This window comes from Apteryx rowi, unplaced genomic scaffold (assembly GCF_003343035.1).
Source record: "Apteryx rowi isolate R43461 unplaced genomic scaffold, aptRow1 scaffold_245, whole genome shotgun sequence".
Classification (NCBI taxonomy): domain Eukaryota; kingdom Metazoa; phylum Chordata; class Aves; order Apterygiformes; family Apterygidae; genus Apteryx; species Apteryx rowi.
This window is the reverse complement of record NW_020448808.1, coordinates 1082546-1107778: the sequence shown is the minus strand read 5'-3', so window position 1 is coordinate 1107778 and position 25233 is coordinate 1082546. Positions and strand designations below refer to the sequence as shown.

Here is a 25233-nt window from a genome sequence, read left to right as displayed (position 1 = left end):
CCCCCGCGACTCGTCTGCTCCGGCGCTCCCCATCGCCTCCCCTCCCCCGCCCCACGCTACCTGCCCGGAAGCTCGGGCTGGGCCACTCGCCTCCGCGCACGCGCGATGCGGCCGCCGAGAGGGGCGGGACTTCCGAGCTGCTCTCTGCCACCGCCAGCTCTCGCGAGAGATATGGGAAACCCGCCAGGGCGCGCGGCGGGGTGCGTCGTCGCGCGCGCGTATCGCGCGCGCTCCCGCAGAGGGAGAGGGAGGGGGAGAGGGGAGCGGGAAGCCGGGAGAGCCACGCGGGGCTCCGCCCGGGTTGCGCCTGCGCGGAGCCGTCGCCCTTGTGACGAGTCGCCTAGCTTCCCTCCCGCCGGGACAGCTAATGGGCTCTCCCGAGCTCCCCGCGCCGGGCGAGTCCAAAGCCCGCCGGGGGGCGGATGATGAGGCGTCACGTGATCTCCCCCTGAGGGACCGGTCCCTTCGGGCCGCGCCGCTCCGCGCCGTTACCTCGGCCCCGGTCGGGGCTGAGCCGGCCCCGCGGGAAGCAGCTGCCCCCGCCCGGCGCCCGCGCCGAGGGAACGGGCCGCGACGGGGCCCCGAGCCCGCTGTGCCCTGCGCCGCAGCTCTGCCTCCTCGTGCAGGGTTGTTGCTCAAACGCCTGCTCTGCCTGCGAAGTTTTATGCTGTTTTCTTCTGCTGTTTAAGTTACATTAGCAACAGAAGCTAACATCAGGTAAAGCAGCCTCGTGTAACGCATCTTGCTGCCAACTCTGTTGCTTTGCTGGCTGATGCTGCCGGCAGATACGCAGTTTGTTTGGAAGCTTGTCTAGTTATAATTAAGCTGAGGTGGTATCTCATCTCTTCTAGACTGCCAGCCGCCTTGGGCGGGTTTGCAACCTAAAATTCTGCAGTTCTGGTGCTGCTTCAGAGTTGTTACCTGCCTGTCGTTTGGGTTCCCTTGGAGTCTTTCCTSCCCTGGAACCTCAGCTACCTGCTTACTGTTTTGATACAAGTATCTAGATGAAAAAAAAAAAAGTTCACTATCTTTCATGTCAGACATATTTCAGTGTCCCGGGTTTAATAGTCATACCTCAGCAGAAACGTGAGACTTGGGAAAGTTTTATTTGAATACTGCTACTCTCTATCAAGTGACCTTGATGGTGTCAGCATCTACTGACATCAGGCAGCATTTATTGAACTTCATTTTAATTCAGAGTTTATCTTCTTAGATGATAGTTACCGTTTTGTCTTCTCACCTTAGACCTGCAGTCTTTAGGTCATGTAATTAATGTATTATGCAACATGCTAGACTGGCAGAAAGCAATCGCCTTTCTTCTTGTGGTCACTTGAATTTGGGATCTTGGGCAAGGGAACATATGTTGTTATCAGGTAAATACATCAGGCTAGATTACAGCACTCTGTAAATATAGGATTAGTTTCTTCTTTTTTTCACCTGAACAGTACAGAGTAAGATATGTACTTTTCTTGCTCATAAATCCAGCTCTTGAAGGTATGTTGAATCCAGGCAAAAAGGGAGGAAGAATCTTCTCAGGACAGAGAAATATGCATGCTTGTTACTCTAATTGAAATATGTTGCAGGAAAAAATCAGTTGTGATAAATTATGCCTGTATGTTTAACAGTTTGCATCTAGGTTAGAAAAAATAAAAACCTAGGATGTTTGCAAGTGCGGTGGTAGGAGTTGGAAACAGACCTTTTGCTCAAGGAGAACAGAATTTGTGGTTTTGATCATGGCTAATTTCAGCTGCATACAAAGGGAAAATAGCTGGAAAAGGCAGACTGCTCTTAAAATAAGTCAGTCAGTCCCGTAGTTCTTGAATTTGGCAGTTACCAAACTTGCTTCCAGATTCAGCACTCCAAAACAGGTTCCTGAAGAGTCCTTCCACCCTCTATGCAGCTTTGTTAGGACCACACTAACAAAACCGGTTATGTGTAGACATAGTGCATCACAAGGAGGATTAAAAGGCTTTAGCTCAACATCTTCATATTAGTCGGTATGAACTGCGTATTCTGGATAATGCCCTTTTCAGCAGTAGAAATAGTAGACAGCTTATTTATGGAAATCTTAAAATCTGTGAATTCAGAGTTAAAAGATGTAACTATTGCTGAACATGTTTTAACTGTAATAGCAAGGCCATCATTTCCATTTTCCTAACACTTGTGTTGTTCCAAAGGTCTTTCAAAAACAAACCACTGAAGTATTAGGTCGCGCACACGTGCCCTCGCAAATGGTTAGAAATATAGCTCAGTATACAGGGAATTAATGATCAGGTGAGATGCATTAACTTCAGGATTCATCTTTGTCATTAGAGAAATTAGCATGGTTTTATACTATCCTTTATGCTAATTCATAGTGTTTCTCCTTCTAATGTTTTTTACAAACAGCAAAACAGACAGTGACTACTACAAAAACTGTGGAGAGTGAACAAAGAGAAGTTATTTTATGAAGTGTCTGATCAAAAATCCTTTCCACTGAGAGGAAATCAGTCTTCTTGCATTCCTCAAACACTGGAGGGTTTTGTGATGAAGATACCAGTGCAGGGCACAGGCTAACCGACAAATAGAAGCAGCTTTTAGATAACCACCAACCTGGACTAGATCTAGACTTGCAGCCCAGAAGGTAAATGACATTTATGTCCTTATAAGACTAATATACTAGTTGTCTGTTCCTATTGGGTGTAGATCTTTCAGCTGTAACCTGTGTCTGATTTGAACAGGTTAAAAAGAAACAACAAGATCTGCAAAATTCACTGGCTTTTCACCTACTTCTGGATATTGGGTGAACAGTCCTCCCAGTGCAAGAGCCATTCCAAATAAAGATCAGCTCAGGACAATGTTCACATGGCACCCCTCTCTTGAAATGCTGTTTTCACTTCCTCTTCTGTGTCTGTGCAGATAGTTTGAAGGAATCACATTCCTTCCTGTTGAGTCTGCTGTACAATAAATAACAATTAGTAGCAACCTCTAAGAATTAGAAACTCTTTCCCCACTAGGGAATAGTTAGAATTGGTCAAGAGAAAGTGTCAGTGAAAACAATAACACAATCTTAAATCTGACATGAAGCAACAGCATGTTTACTGCACTAAGAGGACAAACAGTATGATATCCGGAGGGGAGTTCTGGGGATACTCTCCTTCCAGAAGTTACTTGATAACAGCGTAGGTATAGTGCTAGGTACAAGAAAGCAGGCACAGGCAGCAAGGCACTGTCATTATTCATGCTTGCAGACCTCTCTGCAGTTCTAACCACTGCTAGCCAAGATGTTGCTTACAAAATAGCAGTATATATTGCTTCACCTGTCAATGCACCAGACCAGGTTAACTGGGAGGGAGAGGAGATATTCCTTGTTTTTCTTTGTGTGGAAAAATAAATCTGGAAAGTTATGGTGAGTAACACCCTCACTTCTCAGAGCTTAGTTCATAACAGGGCACTGTATATTAGGTAAATAACATATATTGGGGCCGCATCTGCATAAGAAGGACAAATGCTTCTGCAAATTACATCTTGCTACCTGCAATACCATAATTACAGACTTTATGGTCTGTAAACATATTTAAACACAACTGAGTACATTCTAACCTATTTGCATCTTCTCCTTATAGACAGTACCGATACATGTAACTGGTTTGAGACACAGTGTAACAACAGAGTTGGTGCAATTTACAGAGACAGTGCAACACTTACAATGAAAACTGGACTGCTGTTTTTTGCCAGATTCCCCAATAACCCTTACTGTTTTTAACAAATACACCTTTGACTTACTCAGGTGCACTGACACTAGCTATTTTGTGCTCAAAACATGAGTTAGYGCATTATAAAAAATACTAATTATTAAGGTGTAGCTGGCTTTTTTATTCTCAGATATAACCATTAACTCTTGATGAAAAACTCTCACCTGCAGAGATGTATTCCAAATGCTTAACCGAGTGACAGTGTGTGCCTATGCAAAGGGAACACTGCCAGTACTAACAGTGACATGGCACTGGCTTCACATGACTTGTCTGGGAGGGAACAGCCAGCCCTTGCTTGGAAACACACCCGTTGCCTTTGCCTAAGCTCTCATAAAAGTTTCCGCAGAGGTAGTGAAAGGTGAGGAGTTGAACTCTGGGCTCTGAATATTCACAAAGGAATTCTCCTAGGCTACAACCAGCAGGAGGTGAGCAAAGAATGGGCAGCCAGAGTTCAGGGGCATGGTAGCTTGAAAATATGTGATAGAAACTTCAAGGAAATAATTTAAAGGCAATGTCATGTATCTATTTGAAATATGATTGTAAGCTTTTCTAGGAACTCTGGCTGCTTTCAGATCTGGGCAGTGCTTGGCACAGTAGGAGACCCACCAGACACGAAGTATAATCCTGTGTCTGCCCATACAGCGTGGCTAATATGCAACTTTTGGGGTGACCAGGTAGGTTGTCCTTAAGTTTTCATTTCTGTGAGTTCTATATTTTCACAAATAGTTGTAGCCTTTTTTTTTTCCTTGGGCAAAGTTGCTTTCCACTGCCTGTGTGCTGTAAGGGTTGATTCCAGTGAAGTAAGTTCTAAAATAGAAGACTCAAGCAGGAGGGAAAAAGGCGTACCAAGCAACCACTAGGCAGTCAGTCCATCACTACAGATGTATTCTGTTGTTCAGCCTCTGCACCTGCCGGCAGCATGACTATTTGGTTGGTGTCAGAGCAAGACTCACATCCTGGGTAAGTATATGGAAAAGTGGGCACCTGTGCAGCCAGAGCTTGGGACTGTCTTGGCAAGAGGAAATATAAGAGGACAACAGATGTGGGACACAAACAATAATGTAAATTTTAAAACAGGTATAAAAAATTTGGCAGTTCCTTTTTTTTTAAGCTTTCTAAAGTTATCCTTTTTAGATTATGTCAAGTATTTTAAAACCTGATGTAGACAGACTAGCTTTTTCTGATAACTGAAATAAGTTCAGTGAAAACAGATCTCTTACTTAATAAACAGTTGTTGGAGAAATGAAGAAGTACTTGGGAATAAAAATTGTATTTTGTATTACAATTCTTTACTGACTAGTATATGTTTTCCCTTTTACATCGAGAGTGTGATTGGCAAAATAATTATTTTTACTTTATGGTTGAGAATTTGGTTTGAATCAAATTTTATATTAACTAGTTTAAAATAACCTAAAAGGAACTCTTTTAAACAGCATCAGTTCTATGTAATATTTTGAAATGGCTGCAGCCAACCAAGGGCTTCATTGGTTGGTTCTGGGCTGTCTGATGTGCCAGCATGAGTTGAATGCCAAGGAGTTGGACGGATTTTTGGTTTGCCAAAACAGCATGGTTGGTTACATGAATGCTTCTGCTGATGTATTTGGTATATTCTGAGTCGGAAGAGACAACATTATGCAACAAAAAAAGAATGGGTAATGAGATGCTGGGGAAAAACATGATCCATCAAAATTTATCTTGCTTTAATGTAAGTAATGTAAGATTTTATTCTGTACATGTGACTTAATAAATGTAGCATACTGAGATTTTAGAGAGAGGGAGGAAAAGCAGACATGGCAGCATTATTTCAAACTGGAAGGCTTTGCCTAAGTAAGACTTCTGTCATAATTTGATAATTTCAAAAGGAAGAGAACAATAAATGTGACTGTTATTTTAACTCTTCCAAACTCAGAATGTAAGACAGGATCAAACAATGATTCTTTCCCTTCATAAGAACTTGAAGCAGAGTCACACTCTTCACTGTGCTCTGCCTTCTAGCCTTTTGCATGCTTAAGGTTTAGCAGAATTTGACTTAGCACTGCTGTATGGAGTCGTTTTGGAACATCACCTTCCAACAAGCTACTAATAGTAATCAAGTAACCCTTTTATATCTGTTTCTCTAAGATCCAGTGTTGTCTGCTACAAGATCATCTGAAGACAGAAGAATCTCTTTAACCACAGAAAACTATAGCCAACACTATTTACGCTACTAATTAGACTAATTTCATATTGCTGTTTTCAACTACATATCCTGGATGATTGTAGAAAAGACAGGGAGGTGCACAGCAAAAGAGCAAGGGGCAAAGGATGCAAGTTATAACAAGGGAAGTTCTGACTAGATACTAAGAAGAAGATTTACAGTGAAGGTGGTCAAACACTGGAACAGGTTGCCCAGAGAAGCTGTGTAATCTCCCTCTGTGGAGCTGCTCAAAACTTGGCTGTTCAAGGCTCTGAGCAACCTGATCTAACTTTGAACTTGGCCCTATCCTGAGGAAGGAGTTGGACTTCTGGAGGTCCCTTCCAGCTGCAGTTATGCTGTGATTTTATGTAATGAAGTAGAGCATCTTTAAAGGATATAACTTGTACAAGGAAACTTAGAATAGAGGCTGGAATGGAGCAAAGCCTAAAAAAGGAATAGATTATTCAAATTCAACATATTTCAGCTATTAGTAGTGGGGTTTTTAGAGACAGTAGGCACACCTGCACCGAGAAGACCTGTGTGACAAGATGTGAATATACTGTATGTTGCATAACGTAAAATACATCATCATGATCAGGAGGTCTTTTGCAAAAGAAGATGAGATCAGTTTATCCTGTGGCAAGTTATTTACACTGTTCTGTTCTGACTAGCAGGTTATTTCTGCTTGTTACTCATAGGTATTCTTCATTGGGTATGTTAGAGTCAAATTGTATTCTTTTCAGTAAGGTTGTGGTTGGCAAACTTGATATATTGGAAACGAAAACATATGGATGATCTTGTAGCCTAGTAGCTCACAAAGTCTAATAGTGAGGAGCTCTAGATGTAGGGAAAGAAAAGAAGTCCTGGAACGCTGTGACTTCCTTAACACATTCCTGTTTTAAGCAATAGCACCTCAGAGCACTTCTCACACTACTCTTTTTGGCACAAAGTTAACTTGTTTATTTTTTTTAAGGCTGCTACAAAAAGCTAGCATTTCACATAGAGCATATACAACCCTAGTGTCGAAATAGGGATTTGGGAATTAGGGCTTAGGGTTTCTAGTGTCAAATCACTTTTTACCTAATTCCTTTTTTCTTCCCAGAATTGTTTAGTATCAGTTGCTTCCACTGAAATGACTAGTTCGGTGAACTTGCCTCATCCCTTTCTGTCTACAAGTAAGCAGAAGCCCAAGTTGGAAGAAAGTGTCTGATTTTTATGTCATGCCCTTTGACCTGCACACTAACATATTGTAGGGAAATAGAGCTGGAAACACTTGAAAATAAACAGCATTGCATTTGTAAGAATGTACCCAGAAGGCTATCAGTTCAAAGCTAAGGTGTCATCTCCTGTCTAATACAAGGACTTTTTTTTTTTTGGTAGTGTATTCCTCCTTTCTGAAGTGCTGCAAAAGCAGTATTCCCAAGAGGCTTGCTAGAATCATAAAGGTAATACAATATCATCTTTCTAATGAGTTTCAGTCATTATTAACCGTAGCTGGACTTGAAGCAAAGATGATTATCTATCTCCCTTATCATATTCTCAAGTTCTAACACACAGTTCTTTGGCCATGTGAATGAAGGGTGTGTGGTGCTCTACTGTGTTAATTCTTCATGGCACAGATTCATGTTGTTATAGTAGGATTTTTTTTTTTCACTGGTGTTAGTTTAATAGCATGTCTTCATTATGGAAGAGTGCATGTCCCATATCATCATTTGCTTGGCATGACAGATCAAGGGTGGAAGCTGTGTTACAACACACCAGTGCAACAGTCAGAAACTTTGGTTTTAGGTGTTCTCCCATTCTTTTTGTTACCCTTGCATCTCTGTTTGCCTTCTGGGACAATACTAACACACTTCAGGAAATATGGGGCTGAAATAAAGGTGGGAACAGAACAGGACAGAGCAAAGATTTTACAGTTTTGCAACTGAACTGAAGTTGCAGGGCTTTGCTGTTTTCAGCAGTGTATTTTTCCACCCTCCAACTGTACAGTGTTCACTTACTTAGATCAATTTTATTTCAGATGAAAAGAGACTCTGGATATTCCACTGTGGCTGAGCAGCGGAAGCAGGTAAAGACTCAAAGGTCAACTTTTAAAGGAAGCGTTATGCAGGTGCTTTGGAAGACCAAATGTATTGAATCAGCTTCTAAGAGAAGTGGCAAACATTTCTGTGTTATGATCACTTTAGCACAACTAGGAGCTCATCACTTGTCACTACAGCAGCATTTGCCCAGCATTTTTTTTCCCTTCCAGTGGACTGTAGCTACAGCACCAAGTGGTGAAGAGCCTGTTATCTTTGCTGGCATGGCAAGAGACCACAGCACTCCCATGTAGCCACAAGCTGGGCCATCTAACTAGGCCCAGTCCTCAAAGTGGTCACATTAAACAATACGTTTCCTAGTTGGTATGCCCTAGTTTCTTTATTTGCAGGTAGCAATGCTATTCTGTACTTCAGGAGTTTGCCAACTCATGCAAGCCCTCTAAGGACAAGATCTCAGGTGATCTGTGGATCAGAATTTGGGAACCACGGTACTGGAGCTGTTTTAGCATAAAGAGAAACAGGGTGTTAGCAGGGAACTGGACTTGATGAACAGGATTTTTTTAAATGTAAATCTGCTTCTCATGTAATTATATTGAGTGAGGTTCATTCACGTAATCACTTCCTCACATGCAATAAAAGCAGAGCCTCAAACAAGAGTTTCTAGCCAAAGGGCTTTTAAAATAGCTTAAGTGACAAGCTTTAGCAACTCTGCCCTGTCTCAAAGCAAGACATACATAGTCTCAGATGTGTATCAGGAGTTATGAGTTTTTGAAACTTTGAGATCTTCAGCTGGAAGATGCTAAAGTGTCTGAAATACTGCTTGGTTTAACTAAAAATTCTGACACTACGACATTAGAACTTTTCTTTAGTATATTCTTTCTTCATCACAAGAAAATGGATTTATAGGACACTATTTTGTTAATGTGCTCTAGGCCTTGTATAGCTTTTGTAACTTTTTTTTCCTAAAGTATACATAGATAGTACTACAGGGTCTAAAGATTAAAGAATTCTTACCTTATGTCAGCACGCATGAGTTGTCACATGGATGGAACTGGAAATATGAAAATGCTAAGAGAGCAAATCTCCAGCCCAAAATCCAGCACACGCTATCTGAAGCTGGAATAGATAACTCTTCCACCAGCCTTGCATTTCTAGTTCAGTACACTCAGTGATAATGGTGGTAGCTGATTATATTGCTTTTAATATAAGCCTATAGGGTTCACAAACCTAAGGCTGTAGGGCAAGAGTCCTTTAAATTACTTCCTCCCCAGTTGGTAATTTGATAAAAACCCAGATGACAGTAACAAAAGTTTGTTTGTTTTAATGAGGAAAGTTTCTGTGCTTATCAGCAAAGTTTTATCCCAGGACAGATAAATATTGCATAAAGGTTCTGGGCAATGATGGTAAATATTCTGTAGCTGTTTTACAGAATTTTAAAGAGCTCTTAAAACTGAAAGCTGTATAGAGAGGGTTTCTCTGTATTGCATTACTATAAACACACCTGCACTCAACATTTATTAGTGAGCTGTCTCTCTTGTTTGTCCTCCCTGACAGGAGACAAACAGGACAGCAACTATGAATCATGCTATTTTTACTCCAGTCTGTTTTTGCAGCACAACAACACAGTTAAACAGGAAGGACAGAGTTGCAAACAAGACACTAGCTGGTTATTACACTATATTATTTTAGAATTGCATTGATTTTTTTTTTATCCTTTACCCTGTAGATAAATATTATGGATATTCACTCAAGAAAACCCAAAATAAGATTTCTGGACTCTGGAAACAATTCCAACTTGGACTACTTTAAAAGACAAATAGTTAATTACATATTTGCCATGTCTTTGCTGAACAGCTTGATTTTGAGTTTTTGAATACTCAAAATATATTGAATACAGCTTTTTGAATATTTGTATTACTAGACTCAAGAGGTCCCATGGATCATTTTCTGACTCTTGCAGTTGCTCTGTATAGTTAAAATCCTTACTGTGATAAAAGAGTCATACAAACATCACAGGTGCCTTTATGCTCTATGCAGGAGCATTTAGTAGATAACATTTCCATGACTGAATCCAGGAATGCAAAGTACTTCTTACTTTTCAAAAGTTCAGTATTTTAGCTCCTTGCAAATGCATAGCTGCTCTGTACAGATGGCACATGGTACCTACTAGCCAAGTTGTACTCTTAGTACTAGAATTGGGTTGTATCTGTGATGGGCTAAAAGCACAGCAAAGTAAATTATGTAGGGAGAGGTAATTTCTCATACTAGACCTTTGTTATTGTTGGGAACAAAAGGCAGACTTCTGGCTACATGAGTCTGTCTTCAGAATCAATCTATCTTCAAAGCTAAGAACGGTGTTGAGAGAAGTGGTTCTGAATTAACTGGAGCTGTTAATCAGGGCATCCAGGCACAAAAGTTCTTTGTTACTGCAAGGGGAAAGTGTATTACACAGTGGGAGGGAGAATATACTGGCAGAGTGAGAGAGGTGATAGAGTATCATTCCTTACTCCCAGGTCTTCTATTCCTACTGCTCTGAGTTATCCAGAAGCCCCAGATAGTCCTCTAGATATTGAGAAATATGCCCAATAAAAACAGGGAGGGAAAAAGTCAGTGGTCCTTTCTCTCCTTTTAGTTATTCCAGAGAAATTCCATGTCAGTAACACCTCAGGTCTGTGTAGGCATGGCAGATGGATGTGTGCATGCACCCACCACCAACACAGTGTCCTGCAACAACTTTGTTACTGTGTTCTTTAGAGTGTTTGTGAAACAAAGGTCATCCTATGATGGTCCGTTTTATCTCCTCTTTTTCAAATCAAAAAAAGGCTAGTGTAGGACACAGCAGCACATGCTTACTGTCGTTGCTTGCTCACAGGAGGAGAAGGTCTGGGATACCACGAAGATCGCTGCCTTTGTCCTGGTTATGGGGCTGCTCATATTCACTGCCTTAATGAACTCTGTTTCTTGGTAAGATTATTCAAACAAAAGGCCTTGAGGAGAAACATTTTTTTTTGGACAGAGATGGGAGAAGTGGTTGATTAAAAGATGAGTGACTAAGAACACTTATTTCCACAGGTATGTACAGAAGATCTGGGAGACTTCAGGCTATTTCTGGCAAGCAAAATGGCTAAAGCTCTACTACTATTTTGAGGGAAGGGAGTGGTCCATCTTCCTCTTTGGTGAGTTCTCAGGTTAACAACCCTCTACTGTATGAAGGATGCCATCCAGCTATTGCCTCTAGAAGAGGGACATGGACATGCCTTCCCATACTCACTAATCCCCCACTGAAAAAGCGCATATAGACCTTAAAGCCATCCACAACTGGCACAGTGCAACTGTGCTTCCTTTGGACTAGCTCATCATTAGATACCTTATACAGATTAAAAATTTGATGTTTTTGCTGCTGCTGAAAGCACAGAAATGTCTTTTCTGTGAAGCCACGCTCTTTGCTCCTGTGAGAGCTGAATGACTCAGTAGAACTAATTACTGAAAACTAAAGCAAATCAGTGAATTTTACTCCTGCTGTAGCACCTATACAACTCTTTTGTCTGTCACTAACAGTTGGTAAACAGGCCTGACAGGGATGTTGCAAGGTGCAAGGATCAACTCAGCCATGTCCAACTTATATTTGAAAACCACCCCTGACAGAGAATCCCACAACCTCCCAGAAGAGCCCTTTCTAACCCTCAGCTGTGGCAAGTTTCAGCCTAGGGGACACTTGCATACTCTGACTTCCTCACTATCTCCTAGGTCTTACCATGGTGTCAGAACCTACCTGTATTCCATTTTAAAGCACCTCAGGGCAGGGAATGCTCACCTCGCACAGCCAGGCCCTTCTGGATACTAGTCCACTGTATTTTGTTTCTAATTTACCCCTATCTCCCATTTATTCACATATCTCTAACTTTTCCTCCTGTCACAGGGGCTGCACTGGTTCCTAGCCTTGTTTTCTGGAGTTTCAATGGAATCCTTATGGTGGCTGATGTAACAGGAAAACCAACTTTTATTACTCGGTATCGCATTCAGCTGGGCAAGAATGATCCTGTGAGTATTTCTCACTGTGCCTCTTCTGCTGGCTAAACACTTCCTGCAGTCTCAGGCTTAGAGAGGAGAGGAGAACCTGTTAAGCTCTTCTCTTTTAAGGAGATAGGACTCAAGAAGAATCAAGTTGAGTCTTGTACATCAACTGCATAGAGGAAGGCAGATCTTATAATTATGCTGCTGATCAGATCTGGATTATTTGACAACTTATTAATAAGTTGATGCCCAAACTTATATGAAAAAAGCCTATACATCTTAAAGCTCTTTATTCTCCCAATTCAAAGCCACATTGCTTCTGATGTAGCTTGAAGTCCCAACTTCTCTTTTGCAGGTGGACACAAAGAAATTGCAACAAGCGCTATACACAGTGCTGTGTAATCAGTTCTTTGTCTCCTTCCCAATGCTTATGCCCATGTTCTACATCATGAAATGGTGGGGCAACACCTTCAGCAAGGAACTACCCACCTTCCACTGGTTCCTTGTGGAGCTGAGCATCTTCACCTTAACAGAGGAAATTCTCTTCTATTATTCACACAGGTGAGCTGAACACAGGAATGGGACTCTGTCCCTATGCCTTTAAGCTTAAGAACTATACCCCTCTTTTATGACAGCAATGGGCCTGTCCCCAGTCTTCCACCAGTCTTGTGTTTAGTGGGAAGACTTACAGGTACTGGTAGCCACCTTTACTTTATGAGGTTTTGGTGCTGGGATACTACATGTAACTATAATAAGCAGAAACATTTTAGGTACAATTACAGATGTGGAGCAGCTTGGAGGCTAAGGAAGAAATGAAGCAGCTAGCTTTATACAAAAGCTGTAACCTAACTCCTTAAAAAAAGAGAAGAACAAGACTGACTATCCTGAAAGAAAAAAGCTCAAGAGATCAATGACTGATCTCCCATTCACTTATACAGCACCTACCAAACAGGGCCTAGATGTTGATACTGTAGGCCTTCTGAGTGCTGGCACCAACATTAGAGGAAAAAACTAAAGCAGGGAAGAAAAAAAACCTTCAAGACTGTGTGGCAGTAAGCACAGCATGCCCAGAAATATGTAGATTTCCCTTTTGGACAAATGCACACAGAGAACCTAAAAAGGCCATTTCTTGCTAAGGGCCTATGTAACCTAAAATCCTGTCTCTAACAGTTGTCAGCAGGAGAAATTTAAAATGGTGAAAATAAAGTGAGTCTTCTCCTGAAAGGTACTCCCAGGTTTGAGCAAATCAGTCATTCAGGGACTTTGAGTTATGGGACGTGTCTGGACTTCTGTGTTTAACAGCAGCCAATGGACGCATCCATTGAGTGAGGGCTCAATGCCAGAGACAGGGAAGCCAAGAGTCCTACACTCTTATTCCCAGCTGCTCTAAAATCTCTACATTAAAGAAGAGGTGTGAGCAAGTCCCCAGCAGAAATTCAGTGTTATGTTACTCTATATTCCTTTCTATGGGGCTCAAAACCAACATTTCTCTGTTTTCTCTACTTAGGCTTGCTCATCTCCCTCTCCTGTATAAGCACATTCACAAGAAGCACCATGAATGGACAGCCCCCATTGGTGTGGTCTCCATTTATGCTCACCCAGTAGAACACATAGTAAGTGGATTCTCCCATGGTCACTCTCCAGTTCCTGCATGGAGTGTGATTTCCATGGGATGAGGAGGAGTGGTAAAAGGAGGAAAGCAAGTGTGCGTTCAGAAGCATCTTTCTGAGGAAGAGAAAGCTAAGCTGCATTTCCAAGAAGCCTAGCTATAGAACTGTTACACTGTCTGTTTATAGTGTACTCCACTAGCTTTAGGAGTACAGATCCCAAGGCCTCCAAATAGGGAAAATAATAGAGAAATAATTGAATGGTGCTTCCTTGAGCACAGCAAGACATGGGAGCACAGATTTTCTTTAGTGCGAGATACAACATTTACACAGTCTGAGTTACTGCATGGACTCAGCCTTCTGTCATGATTTTCATGCTGGTGGCTTAGATCTGTGTTTGTAAAACTCCTATTTCCCAGTTCTGCATCAGCCAAGATTTCTCATGAAAACACATCCTACCTTTAGAAGATTCCACTATTCCATTTCTAAGTACCATCGCCTGTAACAACAGTCCTGGGTTGCAGCACCAGCTCCATGAACTGTAGCTACCACAGTCTGCCAAATTGTCAATCTTTGGGCAGCAAACTTACTTTTTAGATTCAGGAGTCCAGCTGAGCCTAGCTGGTGTGCAGTAAGCTTGGTCTGGGCAATGACAGCCATTTGTGCTACTGGTAGTACACAATGAAGTGATGCAGTTGGAATCATCACATTGCTACCTTTAACTGCACATGCCCACAGGCCAGTGTTCTTTTTGAGGTAGGTTGCCCAAGAGTAGCTTCAGCATTCTTCCAAAGTGAAGGTCACATTCAGACCTCGGACTCCAGGAGGAGTTATTAAAACTGTACTGTCCTCACACCCCTTCTTTGAGTTCACATCTAAATTTTAATACAAGCTTAGGGAGCTGGGACCATTGGTATGTTCTGCAGCAAGTATAACTCAGTTGCCTCAGAGCAAGTTATTTCTTTGATAATGTTAGAATTTTAGTAATGCATTTGCAGAGGGATCTTGCCTTTACAGTATTTGCACAAAACTAATGCAATGTATCATCCAGGCGAAGCAACTCAGCTCCTAGGAGAGGAATCTGCATTTTGTGGACCTATTAATGAATTAGAGTTTGCTTCTCGTTTCTAGCTCTCCAACACATTACCTGTCATGGCTGGCCCGATGATCATGGGGTCTCATATTGCTTCAATCACAGTGTGGTTCTCCCTGGCTCTTTTAACGACAAGCATTTCACACTGTGGCTACCACCTGCCCCTCCTACCATCGCCGGAATTCCACGACTTCCATCACCTCAAGTACGTGTGGGCACTGCTCAGCTTCCACTTCCCCTCCTGCCTGTCCACTGTCACTGCTGACAGGCAAAGCTCCTTTTGAAGCTCAAATGGTTTTGCATAACTCATGTATGAGCAAAAAAAGTCTCCAGTTCACCTAATAGAACAAATGCTATCAGTTCTTCAAACAGTTACAGCACAAGTATGGATTTCAGAGGATTCCAACTGATCTCCTGTGCAACTGCCAGCCACCTCCTTGAGATCTACATTACTCCATCAGCTGACTTGGAAACTTTCAACAAAGCACAAACACAGCAGCTGAGGCTGCGTGTTTCAGATTTCCTAAGATTACATGGGAGGAAAGCACATACCATCTAAAGTAGCAGATATCACCTGGCCTTCCCCAGGACAAGCTCAGGGTCAAAGATGGTTCTTTGCAATGTCCTTCCTAGAAGCTTAGAAAATACTGCACAGGATCTAGAATAAAGAGAGAGCAAAGGCAAATTGCATAGCTTATATCAGCTATGCAGAAGGAGCCTGCCTGTCTTTTTCCCCATACACTGGGATTAGCAGCATTCTGATCAGATATCTAGCCCAAACAATCACAGTCAATATCTCCTGGCAAAAATTCTCAGCAACCTTTTATACTAGAGAGAAACACACWAGAGTGTTTCAGTAGGTTGCTCAGAGATACGTACCAAAGCAGTGGAGGAATTGTTCCCAGCTTCCAGATGCGCATTAAATTCATCAAAAATTCATATTCCCTTTAACATATTTTGCCTCTCCTGCAGGAACAGAAAATATGACAGTTTTACTGCAGCTTAAGTGCAGGGCAACGCCCAAAACATAGAGCCAGCTCTTGTTATCAGTCATTTCCTCTGAAGCTCAGCTCATGTCAGGACATGGATCACCACAGACCTCGGGCTCTGGGCAGAATGGCTGTGCCAGCTGATGGCTTCCACAGTGCTGGAAGCACAGCGGCTGTGTCTCTAGGCAGCCTGGCCCCGAAGTACACAGACATGGGCAATGTGGCCTTCCAGCTTACCACCCAGCTACTCCTGCAGCTCTGAGCAACCCCAGAGAAAGACAGCTGTTGTTCAGCAGGCTCATTTCTGGTAATGATGCAGTGAGCAGGAAAGTTCCAGAAGTTTCACCCAGGCTTGAACAAGTGTGAAAGATAAACCTTTGAGGGAGGCTGGTACAGTAGGAGAAATGACATGAGTGGCTCATCCAAGGAGGTGGAAATAGAAAGGGTGAGGTAACCTCAGTAATTTCCAGTGATGTCTATCTTCTGTTTGGCTGGCAGGTTCAACCAGTGCTATGGAGTCCTGGGACTGCTGGATTATCTGCATGGAACAGACACCCTGTTCAGACAAACAAAAGCCTACAAGAGACACAGAGTCCTCCTCAGCCTCACACCGCTCTCAGAAAGCATCCCTGATTCTCCCAAGAGGGCGAAGTGAGACCTACCAGCTTGCAGTTCTTGCACAGCCCAGTGACCAGGAGAGCTAGAGATAATGATTTATGCCAAATAGTATTTTAATGGGGAAACAGGTTATTGTTCTTAAGTAACAAAACCCAAAGCTGAGCTCAAACATGCTGCTTGAGATTCCTGCACTTGCTGCCTGTGAATTCCTGTCTAGGACACAAAAACCTTCTCTAGAAAGGTATTTTCAAAACAAGTTTAGGGTTTTGTTTGTTTGTAATTACTTGCATTGTTCCTCGGTTCTGGCTGCCTGCACCCAAGCCAGATGTGTTCTAAGCCACATGGTTGTTTTGGGGGTTCCTGTACTCTGATGAAGGTCATAACACTTTTTCACAGGCCATACTTTTGGCCATATTACTAGTCTTTCAGCTGCATGCTACAGAAATATCAGTAAAATTACTAGAACTACACACTGTAGGGATTCAAAAGCACTATTTCACTGAGACTCAGCTTTATCCGAACTCAGAATGCCTTGGATGCGGGATGATTTGTCCTGGAACCCCAAGAAAAGGCAGTGGGGCCATGGCTTTAGAAACACTCCTCTATACACACCTCAGAGGCTCTAGCTTCCTATGAGCAGTGCCTCAATGTGCAAGACATTAGTACAGATCTGAATTAAGGACTGTCACATCCTCAACTCTACAACCTTAATCCTGCAAATGTAAAGCAAGTTTCTCCCACATGGGATATGGCAAAGCACAAGTGGGASCACTTGTGCTTTTACTGTTAAAACAATTGATATGGGAGAATGAAGGGAATAAGAAGCCTCCAAGTCACTGCTCCCATGGGAAGGTCCCTTCAGTCTGGAATCTACATGACCCAAGTCCTGGTAAACCACCTCCTACTGCTGAGCCTTATCTCACTTCCCACACACCAGGAGGCAGCACAAATCAAAGTGACAAACTATGGAAAGGGACTTTCATAGGGGGGGAAAAAAAAAAAAAGTCACTGCTTTCCTGAGCTGTCTGCATGGAGATTGGTGAAACCCTGTAAGGAAGGATCGCACTGCCCAACAGAAAACACTCATACTTTTATGTGCATCCATGAGTACCTACGCAACAGATCGAGACATGCTGGGAATTATTTTCCCCAGGATCCTCTTAACATCTGGGGGCCTGGTACCAAAAATTGTATTTTTCATCATTGCTGGGTCCATATCCTTCTCAAGCAAGTTCTTTTGAGAACATGCATAGAGCTGACCTGCACTGCACTTACCTGATGTCAACTTAATTTTGCCCATGGAAGCCAGTTCTTCCCCCACCCTCCTCCAGTTCTTACAACCATACACATAGGAACTCAACCCATTCATACAACCTACAGCCCTCTCAAGAGAGCAAGTAGATTACTGGAACAGAAAACCCAAACTGCATTGTCTTTTGAAGTTTTTATTTTTATACATTTTTTTTGTATTAAAAAGGAAAAAGCATAATTACCACAAATTACAAAGGACTAAAGCATTACTAGAATAATGAATCACATCAGCCTAGAAAGCAGATACTCTGAATAATATTAATGTTATAATACAAGCTCTCATTCAAGTATTTTACATTTTTCTCTTTTCCTTTTATATGTGATGATGATCCTAGCACATGGGTCAAAGATTATGTACTATAGACAGAAGATGGATCATGTACAGCGGGCCATATTAACAAGATTTTCCTCCCAAGTGATAAATGGTCTGTGATGAGTCATTTTAAGTTTGTCTCTACAATAAATGCAGCTGAAGAAGGTTGCACACACTTTCTAGTTTTGGGAAACAGAAGGCTGAGGTTGGGACACACACAGTTTGAGAAGGGCCAGCACATCGAACCATCACCCCTTTTGTTCCAGGTGAGCTACTGAAAGGCCAAGGTCTAATCCACACAATCCGAGCAGGTTAGGGCGAACCCTCGGGGCCAGGGGCTACCCACTCCAGCCTTACCTAGGTAAAAGCTCAGTGTCCGTTTCCAAGTCACAGTTCCAAGATTTCCAACCCCAAGGGGACCAGGCAAGGCTGGGGGCAGCAGAGGGGCGTGGGCTGGCTGCCATGCCCTGCAGGCACAGTGCTACATCAGGGAGGCTCGAAGGACGGAGTGCTGCCAAGCACCCCTTCCCACGGAGGACGTCGCTGGCACGGGCCAACCTACGGGTGAGACTCGCACTGTGGACATAGTGAAGCGGGAATGAGCCACAGAGGGACAGAGAGGGGAATCTCGAGGTAACCCAAAGCACGCTTCAACACACTGACATCTACACAAACTGAAAACAGGTCGGTTGATGCCCAGGCCGTTTCATGCTTTTCTGGAGCTTCCCACCAACGCGATGTGCTTGTCACAGATACACGGTCCTATGTTCAAGTGTCTGCAGAAAGTGAAACTGTAAACTACTCATTGAAACACTGCCCTCTATCCACCTATTTCATGCCACTGAGATGAATATTTTCTTTTAAAAAAGTCATTCATCTATTACATGTATTGGAAACTTTAAAAAAAAAAAAAGTCAGTGAGGCATTTAACATCAAGTGTAGCAACCCTCTCTTAAGAGCCTAGCATCCATTTCAAAACAGTGACAAAGTGACATAACCAGTCTCAGACTCAGAGAAGAGACAGGAGAAAATAAGCATTCCAAACACAGCTTGCTACATGTACAGGTTTGTTTTTTTTTTTTCCTTTTGACAAAATAACTGGGAAGGCATTAACAGCTAAAAGGCCCCCTCCTCTGCACTGCCATGCTGAACGCGTAAGGAAACGTGGCAGGATACTGAGGTTAATGCATCATTTTGTTACAGCACAGTTGACCAGTCAGAAGCAAAATGAGCAGCTGGAGAACCTCAAGGGAACCCAAGGGTTATGGTGAAAAGTCACCAAAGGGGAGTGGGAAGGGAAGCAGCAGGAAGAGGGACAGACAGGCAAATAGAGCAGCAGGGGTTTTTTTGTTTTGTTTTGTTGTTTCTTTTTTAAATGAAAACGACAAAGCAATAATGCCTCCTCCAGAATGCGTGCACGCACACTTGCCACCTCCACTACTGAGCCCATACCACAGAGCGCTGGACTAGTCACAACTACCCGCACCTCAAAGACGGGACCTCAGAGAGGGGAGACAGCCTGTGGCAGGACCTCCCAGGGCGGGGGGATGAGATGGAGAAAGCTCCCCCGGCTCTGCCCAGAGGCTGCGCGTTACCATCTGCCCGACAGCCTCAGCGTGCCTCTCTGAAAGCAGCTGGTGGCTCCCTCCGGCCACGCCGGTGGCTTGATGCCAACCAGGCGCAGCGATCGCGAGCTGCAGAACACATCAGTGAGTGGCACTGCGCTAACAGGAATAAATGTGCCGGACCACTCGGACCACTAAAATAAAAAAGCATGAAATACAATCATGATGAAGCATCCAAGCTGAAAGCAAGGCCAAACTCCTTCCTCAGCAGGAGGGCAAGAGGGATCCAAGCTCGCTCAAAAGCAAACCCCCTCTGTCTGGACAGCTATCTCCTTTCCCCAGAGGTGGAGTAAGCTGTGTGCAATGCCTTCTGTACCAAGTCTACGCAGCAGTGGCAGGCTTCATGTAGCAAGAAGGAAAGTGCACTTAAAGATGTGTCCCCTGTGCACACCGTAAGACACTGGAAAACCTTGCTTAGGTCAACCTCAGAGCAATCAGCCCCTCAGCTTGGCACACCAAGCACTCTGCACCCCCAGCCTTGCGAAATGCTGCCACACAACACAAGGGTGCAGGAGACCTGCTTCTAACCAGAGGACTACAGAGCGCTCTGCCCCCTAACAGCCCCTCCACTGGGGGCTGCGAACAGCAAGCCTTGTATTCCCCTGCTCTAGTGACAGAAAACAGAAATTTATTGCCCTGTGTTGTTTCAGTCCACAGGAAGACACACAGGAGCAAGTAACAGCTGCCTCAAGGCTGTTTACTTCCATCTTTCCTTCACTCCCTGGACACGCTGCTGTCTAACACAGAAATTAAAACAAGGCACACAGTTAACACACGACCTACTGTCATCTCTAACAAAGACCAACAGCATGCAAATCCCGACTGCGGCACGACAGCTAGGATTGCCCTTCCGACCAAGTCTCTCTTGTAAAACTGATATTGTTTCAAACGGGGCCTCGGCCACACTGATGTGACAAACCACTGACTCAGCAGACAGGGAAAAAACTGTTCTGGGCCAAGACTAGGATCTCAGCCTAGAAAATTAAAATAATAATTTAAGATCAATGCAGATTTTTGAAAAATTCTCTGGGATGTTTCTTAACCTCTTCTACTACCCGAGCAATTCCATAGTCTGCTCCACAAGCAACAACTCCACAGCAGAAGCTTACTTTTCCTAGTTTCCTATTTTGTTTGTTGCTAAAATAAAATGCAGACAATTGGCTTCAAAAGAGAACATGCACCAATGAGAGGAATACAGGGAACACAGCAGCAAGGACCACCTGGGGCATCAAGTAAAACCCGCCTGCACTTGAGAACAATCAGTAATAAGTCTCTAGTGTCCTTGCTCAATCCCGTCTATAGCCTCAGGGTTCCTCCCTCCCAAACTGGGGTCAAACCCTGCCACATTCATAAATTAGATGTCTGACTCCAGCCCACAAGAGAAGGGAAAATCAGAGGTAACAGTCAAGGCTGCGCCACTGTACAAACACTGCTTGACAATCTAGCCTGGGTACTGCTTCGGGACCCCAGACCACCGCTGCTGTAGCACAGTAAGCCAAGGACTCGGACAGGTTTGTGTGCTGAAATCGGGCCTCCAAGTGGTACCAAGCTGCAGGACTGATGTGGTAATGGTAGACAGACCGGAACAGGATCACAACATGAGGAAATGGCAAAGTAGCAGCTACCCAGCCTCACTCAAACCCTAGCTGTGCTTTCAGTTATTAGCAGCGGCTCACGAAGCTGCTCCACGCAGACCAGCCCACCTCCTTTCCCTCCCTCCCCCCACCTATTGAAGCAGCATGTTCGATGCAGTGTCAGGTTGGGAAGATGATAACTTTAGCCAGGCAGGGCCCAGTAACCATCCACAGCCACCTCTGATCTCCAGTTCCCTGCTGGCTGTTCTTGCCAACTTGCCCAAGCTCACATTCCTTTTTTTCTGCTCTCACCTCCTAGCTGCTCTTGCCAACAAGCCTCGCAGCTGTACAGAGACAGCCCGGGAGAGATGACTCCTTTTTCCAGCTACAAGATGCAGCACTGTATCAGTCGGATACTTTGGAAGGATGCAGCTCATTACCAACTTTTGATTTTGCAAAGAGGATAATACAATTAGCTGCATCTTTGAGTAGCCCATTGCAGTGCCCCCCACCAGGCACAGGAGCACGCTGCAGCTCATGAGGATAAGGTACCAGGAGCCACAACCAAGCCAGCTACAAAGCACATATCCCGACCCAGGAGACAGAACATAGCAGCAGCAAGGCAAGCAGCTCTCACTGAAAGAAGCTTCTACCTTTAAAGCAGGAGCAAAATCTTCCAGTGCTACATCTGGGCTCCAGGAGCAGATTTCACCCCCTCTGACATATCCCCAGCATGCGGCCACATGCTTCAAGGCAATGCAGCTCACAAGCTTGGGAAGATTTGCCTGCCAAAGCTCACCTGGTGCTGCACAGAGGAGCTGAGTAAAAGCCACAGCAGCTCTGCAGTCAGCCCCCTTTCCTCAGCCAAGCAAGGGGCAGCAGGGCATAGTCTCAGCCCTTGGAGAAGCACAGGGCTGCTGCCCAAAGCAGGAGACTCCATGCAGTCACCTGCTGAGACACGTAAAAGGAAACCCACACAAGAACCCCCCCTTGACAGGCAGGCAGGTCTCCCACTCGTACCCCTGGTAAGTCCCACTAACAGACCTGCGCCTGGGACGGGGGGGGTGGCTCCCCAGCACTGCATCACTCACATGTCAGGCTACAGCATTAAGTTATGCAAAGGACACGCTCGCCCTCTCCCTTGCTCGCAGCAAGAAACAGTCCCTCTAGCTGCTGCGATGGATCTCCCTGCTCACCTCCTGATGACACTGGAGGCGCAGAGCAGAGCAGACTGAGCTCCCGCCCTGGCTCCGGGCTGCCCCGGAACTGGCCAGAGACAGCAGAACGAGCAGTGCACGGGGAAGTCCGAGCGAGGCCATAAGCATGTACAGTCGCTGTCGCGGGGAGGATGCTACAACAGCATATACACAATGCAGCGGCTTCAACTACTTCACGAGCACAAGTCTTGGGTTTGACTGCCCTCAGCACCTTCCCCTGCTGGAGTTGGGGCTTGCAGGAGGTCCACACGGCAGGGGGAGGTGTCCGAGTGAGCTGCAGGGTCCAGGGAAAGGCCGCGGGGAAGATCAGCTCGGCAGCAGTGCCGTGAGGAGTCTCTGGGCAGGTGGGCTAAGAGCCCAGCACGCCCCAAGGTCTGGGAAGCCGAGCGAGCCTCCCAGTTCCAGCTCCACCGTAAGGCAACTTTTTTTTTTCTTTTTTTGTGTTTTTTTTTTCAATTAATATTTCCAAGGAAGAAAGCAAAGGGAGATGTGTCTTTTCAAAGAGTTTTTTTTTGTTGTTTTTAGGGGTTTTGTGTGTTTTTTTTTGTTGTTGTTTCATTTTTCCAAGGGAAAAGGAAGAGAAAACCTCCTTCAACAAAGTCCTGTCTTTGCAGGCAATGGGTGTTCCTGGGGAGGCAGGCACACTGTCCGCATGGGCTCAAGTCCAGGCGCCTGCCTGCCTCTCACCAGCCCCACTCGCAGGAAGGAGTCAGAACAAGCCTATCCTCGGCAGAGGTCCTTTGGTTGACTTCCAAATTGTCCGTGATGGAAGAGAGAGGTGGGCAGAGGGAGAACCAGACCCAAGGGAAGGTTGGAGGTGAAGACGTTGGGGAGGAGGGACAGGGTGGACAAACAGGGCGATGTTCCTTTTGCAGCAGTCAGTGACAAAGACGCACCATCGTATGTGGAATGGGAGAAATTAGCCAGGTCATGGAGATCAGAGGCTCCACAGGGTCACAAGACGCTGCGGCTTCGATCCCCCATCGGGGAACCTCACTCCTCCGAGCTTCCTGATCGGGCTGCCCAGCGATTCAAAGGGTGAACACAGAGGGGAGTTTTGGGGGCCACGCAGAGCAGACTTGTTTTGGTAAATCCAGACAAACTTCTAGCAATAATTTAAAACTTGATATATATATAATAATAATAAAAAAATCTCCCCTTTCCAACCCAGCCAGAACATTTTTTAAAGAGACACTAAGACATGAATGTGTGCACAGAAGGGGAGCAGAGGGGAGGAAAAGCAAAGGATGGGTCCAGTGGGGGTGGGTCTGGCTCTGGTCAGGGTTGTAATAGCAAAATGGTGTTTTAGATGCAGATCGTCTTTGCTTTCCAGCCACAAGAGAAAAAAAATCATGTGCGTTGAAGTTTCTCCCTAGCAGCCTGTTCATAGGCACCCATATTCCAACTCCCTTCCTGTCCCTCCTCCTCACATCTCCCCTTCTCCGAGCCAGTCCCCCACCAACCCACCCCGTCTCTCAGCGGGAAGCAGAAGCTGCAGCCTCTCTACTTCCCCACTGTCTGCGATTCTGCGGCTGCTGGGGCAGGGACTAGCTGGCTCAGGTTTTTGGCATCCTCATGCGCAGGCTGGCTGGGCGAGGTGTGGGCTTGGCTGGATGGGCACTGGCTGACCGTTTTGCTGGAAGACTGGGATGGGTAGCGCTTCCTGCCATCTCCCCCTGACGTCGTCGGGTATCTCTTGTGTCCACCTTCCTCTCCCATGGGTGGCTGGAACAGAAACACCCCAGTATCAGCACAGGCTTCTCAAAAAGCATATCGTCTCTCCCTCCATCAGAAAACAGCCTTGCTGGCTACCTCCAGCCTCTCTCTCCGACCTACAGGGAACACTACACCCTCCCCATGCACTCAATACTGAGGGCAGCTGCTCTCCTCTCCAAATCTACCACTACAAGATTTGTTTACAGAAAGACGGACGCACTTCCAGTAAGAGCAAGTTGTCACCCTTGCGCTTTAGGTACCACCTTCCTCCACACAGGGGCATGGTCCAGAAGTCTGGGAGCCAGAGCTCTGCACAATACTGGTTCCACTCAAACCTTTAAGGCTCTCTTTTCTTCTGCTTCCTCAGCTGATCAGGGAATGATGCACACATGCGTTGCCCCAGAGAGCTGTTCTGAAGCAGATTTGCAATATGCAAACCCTTGCAGCAACTGCTCTGGCTTTAGAGACACCAAACTCACGTCTGCTCATGCCCGTGCTGTAAGGATGCTGCATGAGCTTTCTGTCTGGTGCTAGCTTCTCTGCTCCTGAGCAGCACCTGACCTGTTGGCAGCGATGTCAGTGTGATCCTGCCATATTCCACCTCACTCACAGCCTAGCCACAGTAGAGGGAAAGGCCTGAGCTCCCTGGGGGATGGAACAACACAGCACTGCTTAAATAAATAAATAAAAAAGCCACAGGCAAAACAGTGAACTTCACTCTCTCAAAGATGGAGCAGCTGAAGAACAACAGAGACTTGGAGGTGCTCAAGTTGCTCGTCCCTGGCCCAGCTGCAGTGATGAGGCATGACACTAGGTGTCACTGACTTCCCCTGCCTGGCACCACTCAGGGACTAGGGCCCCCAAACCCTCAGACCTCAGGGGGCAGAAGAGTGTGAGGGGGTTATCAGTGCAGTGCAGACACTGCTCCTACTCACGTCCACTCGGAAGTCCTCGAGGCGCTTGAACTTGCTGAGGTATTCTTGCAATTTGCTGTTGATGTCCAGGTTTTTGGCTTTGGAATATTTTAAGAAGGCCCAGAACTTTTCCAGCCCATAAAGCTGTCCTGGAACGGGGGGAAGAAAATTGAACCAAAAGTCAGAACTGTTCCCCCAAGGCTTCCCCACTGCCAGTCCTGCAGACTGGCAACCCCAGGGACCCTTCTGGCCCACAAGCAGGCACAACCGAAGCAATACAGAGAACCTAGAAG

General features: G+C 45.0%; 3 protein-coding genes across 12 annotated transcripts in view; 1 reads left to right on the top strand and 2 right to left on the bottom strand.

Annotated features, from left to right (window-relative positions):
* CNOT8 (CCR4-NOT transcription complex subunit 8) overlaps positions 1-131 on the bottom strand; it is an 8347-nt gene extending 8216 nt beyond the window's left edge. The window contains exon 1 of the mRNA XM_026066642.1: positions 61-131. The gene's annotated coding sequence lies outside the window, so the exon portion shown is untranslated. The remainder of the gene's footprint in view (positions 1-60) is intronic.
* A 449-nt stretch (positions 132-580) lies between these two features.
* Positions 581-16431, top strand: FAXDC2 (fatty acid hydroxylase domain containing 2). 7 transcript variants are annotated; one of them, XM_026066637.1, is made up of 12 exons: positions 581-717; positions 2389-2623; positions 4307-4408; positions 7291-7355; positions 7931-7978; positions 10822-10913; positions 11022-11125; positions 11869-11990; positions 12319-12524; positions 13471-13576; positions 14702-14868; positions 16151-16431. In XM_026066637.1, the coding sequence occupies exons 5-12, from the start codon at positions 7931-7933 to the stop codon at positions 16305-16307; spliced, it is 1002 nt and encodes a 333-aa protein (XP_025922422.1). In that variant the 5' UTR covers positions 581-717; positions 2389-2623; positions 4307-4408; positions 7291-7355; the 3' UTR covers positions 16308-16431. The 7 variants fall into 7 exon arrangements, with proteins under 7 accessions (XP_025922422.1, XP_025922421.1, XP_025922420.1 ...); XM_026066636.1 differs by having other exon boundaries at positions 4288-4408; XM_026066635.1 differs by having other exon boundaries at positions 4279-4408.
* A 6389-nt stretch (positions 16432-22820) lies between these two features.
* Positions 22821-25233, bottom strand: part of LARP1 (La ribonucleoprotein domain family member 1) — a 43502-nt gene continuing 41089 nt past the window's right edge. For all 4 annotated transcript variants that reach the window (XM_026066631.1, XM_026066632.1, XM_026066634.1 and 1 more), the window contains 2 exons: positions 24962-25089; positions 22821-24035 (listed from right to left, as the gene is read on the bottom strand). In XM_026066631.1, coding sequence (XP_025922416.1) covers positions 23814-24035; positions 24962-25089 — 350 coding nt within the window. In that variant the 3' untranslated portion in view covers positions 22821-23813. The remainder of the gene's footprint in view (positions 24036-24961; positions 25090-25233) is intronic.

Bases quoted from the DNA above. Each gene is read 5' to 3' on its own strand.
- FAXDC2 (XM_026066640.1), top strand. From the start codon at position 7,931: ATGAAAAGAGACTCTGGATATTCCACTGTGGCTGAGCAGCGGAAGCAG. The intron at 10,914-11,021 runs GTAAGATTATTC...TTATTTCCACAG, and splicing joins TTAATGAACTCTGTTTCTTG to GTATGTACAGAAGATCTGGG. The intron at 12,525-13,470 runs GTGAGCTGAACA...TTCTCTACTTAG, and splicing joins CTCTTCTATTATTCACACAG to GCTTGCTCATCTCCCTCTCC.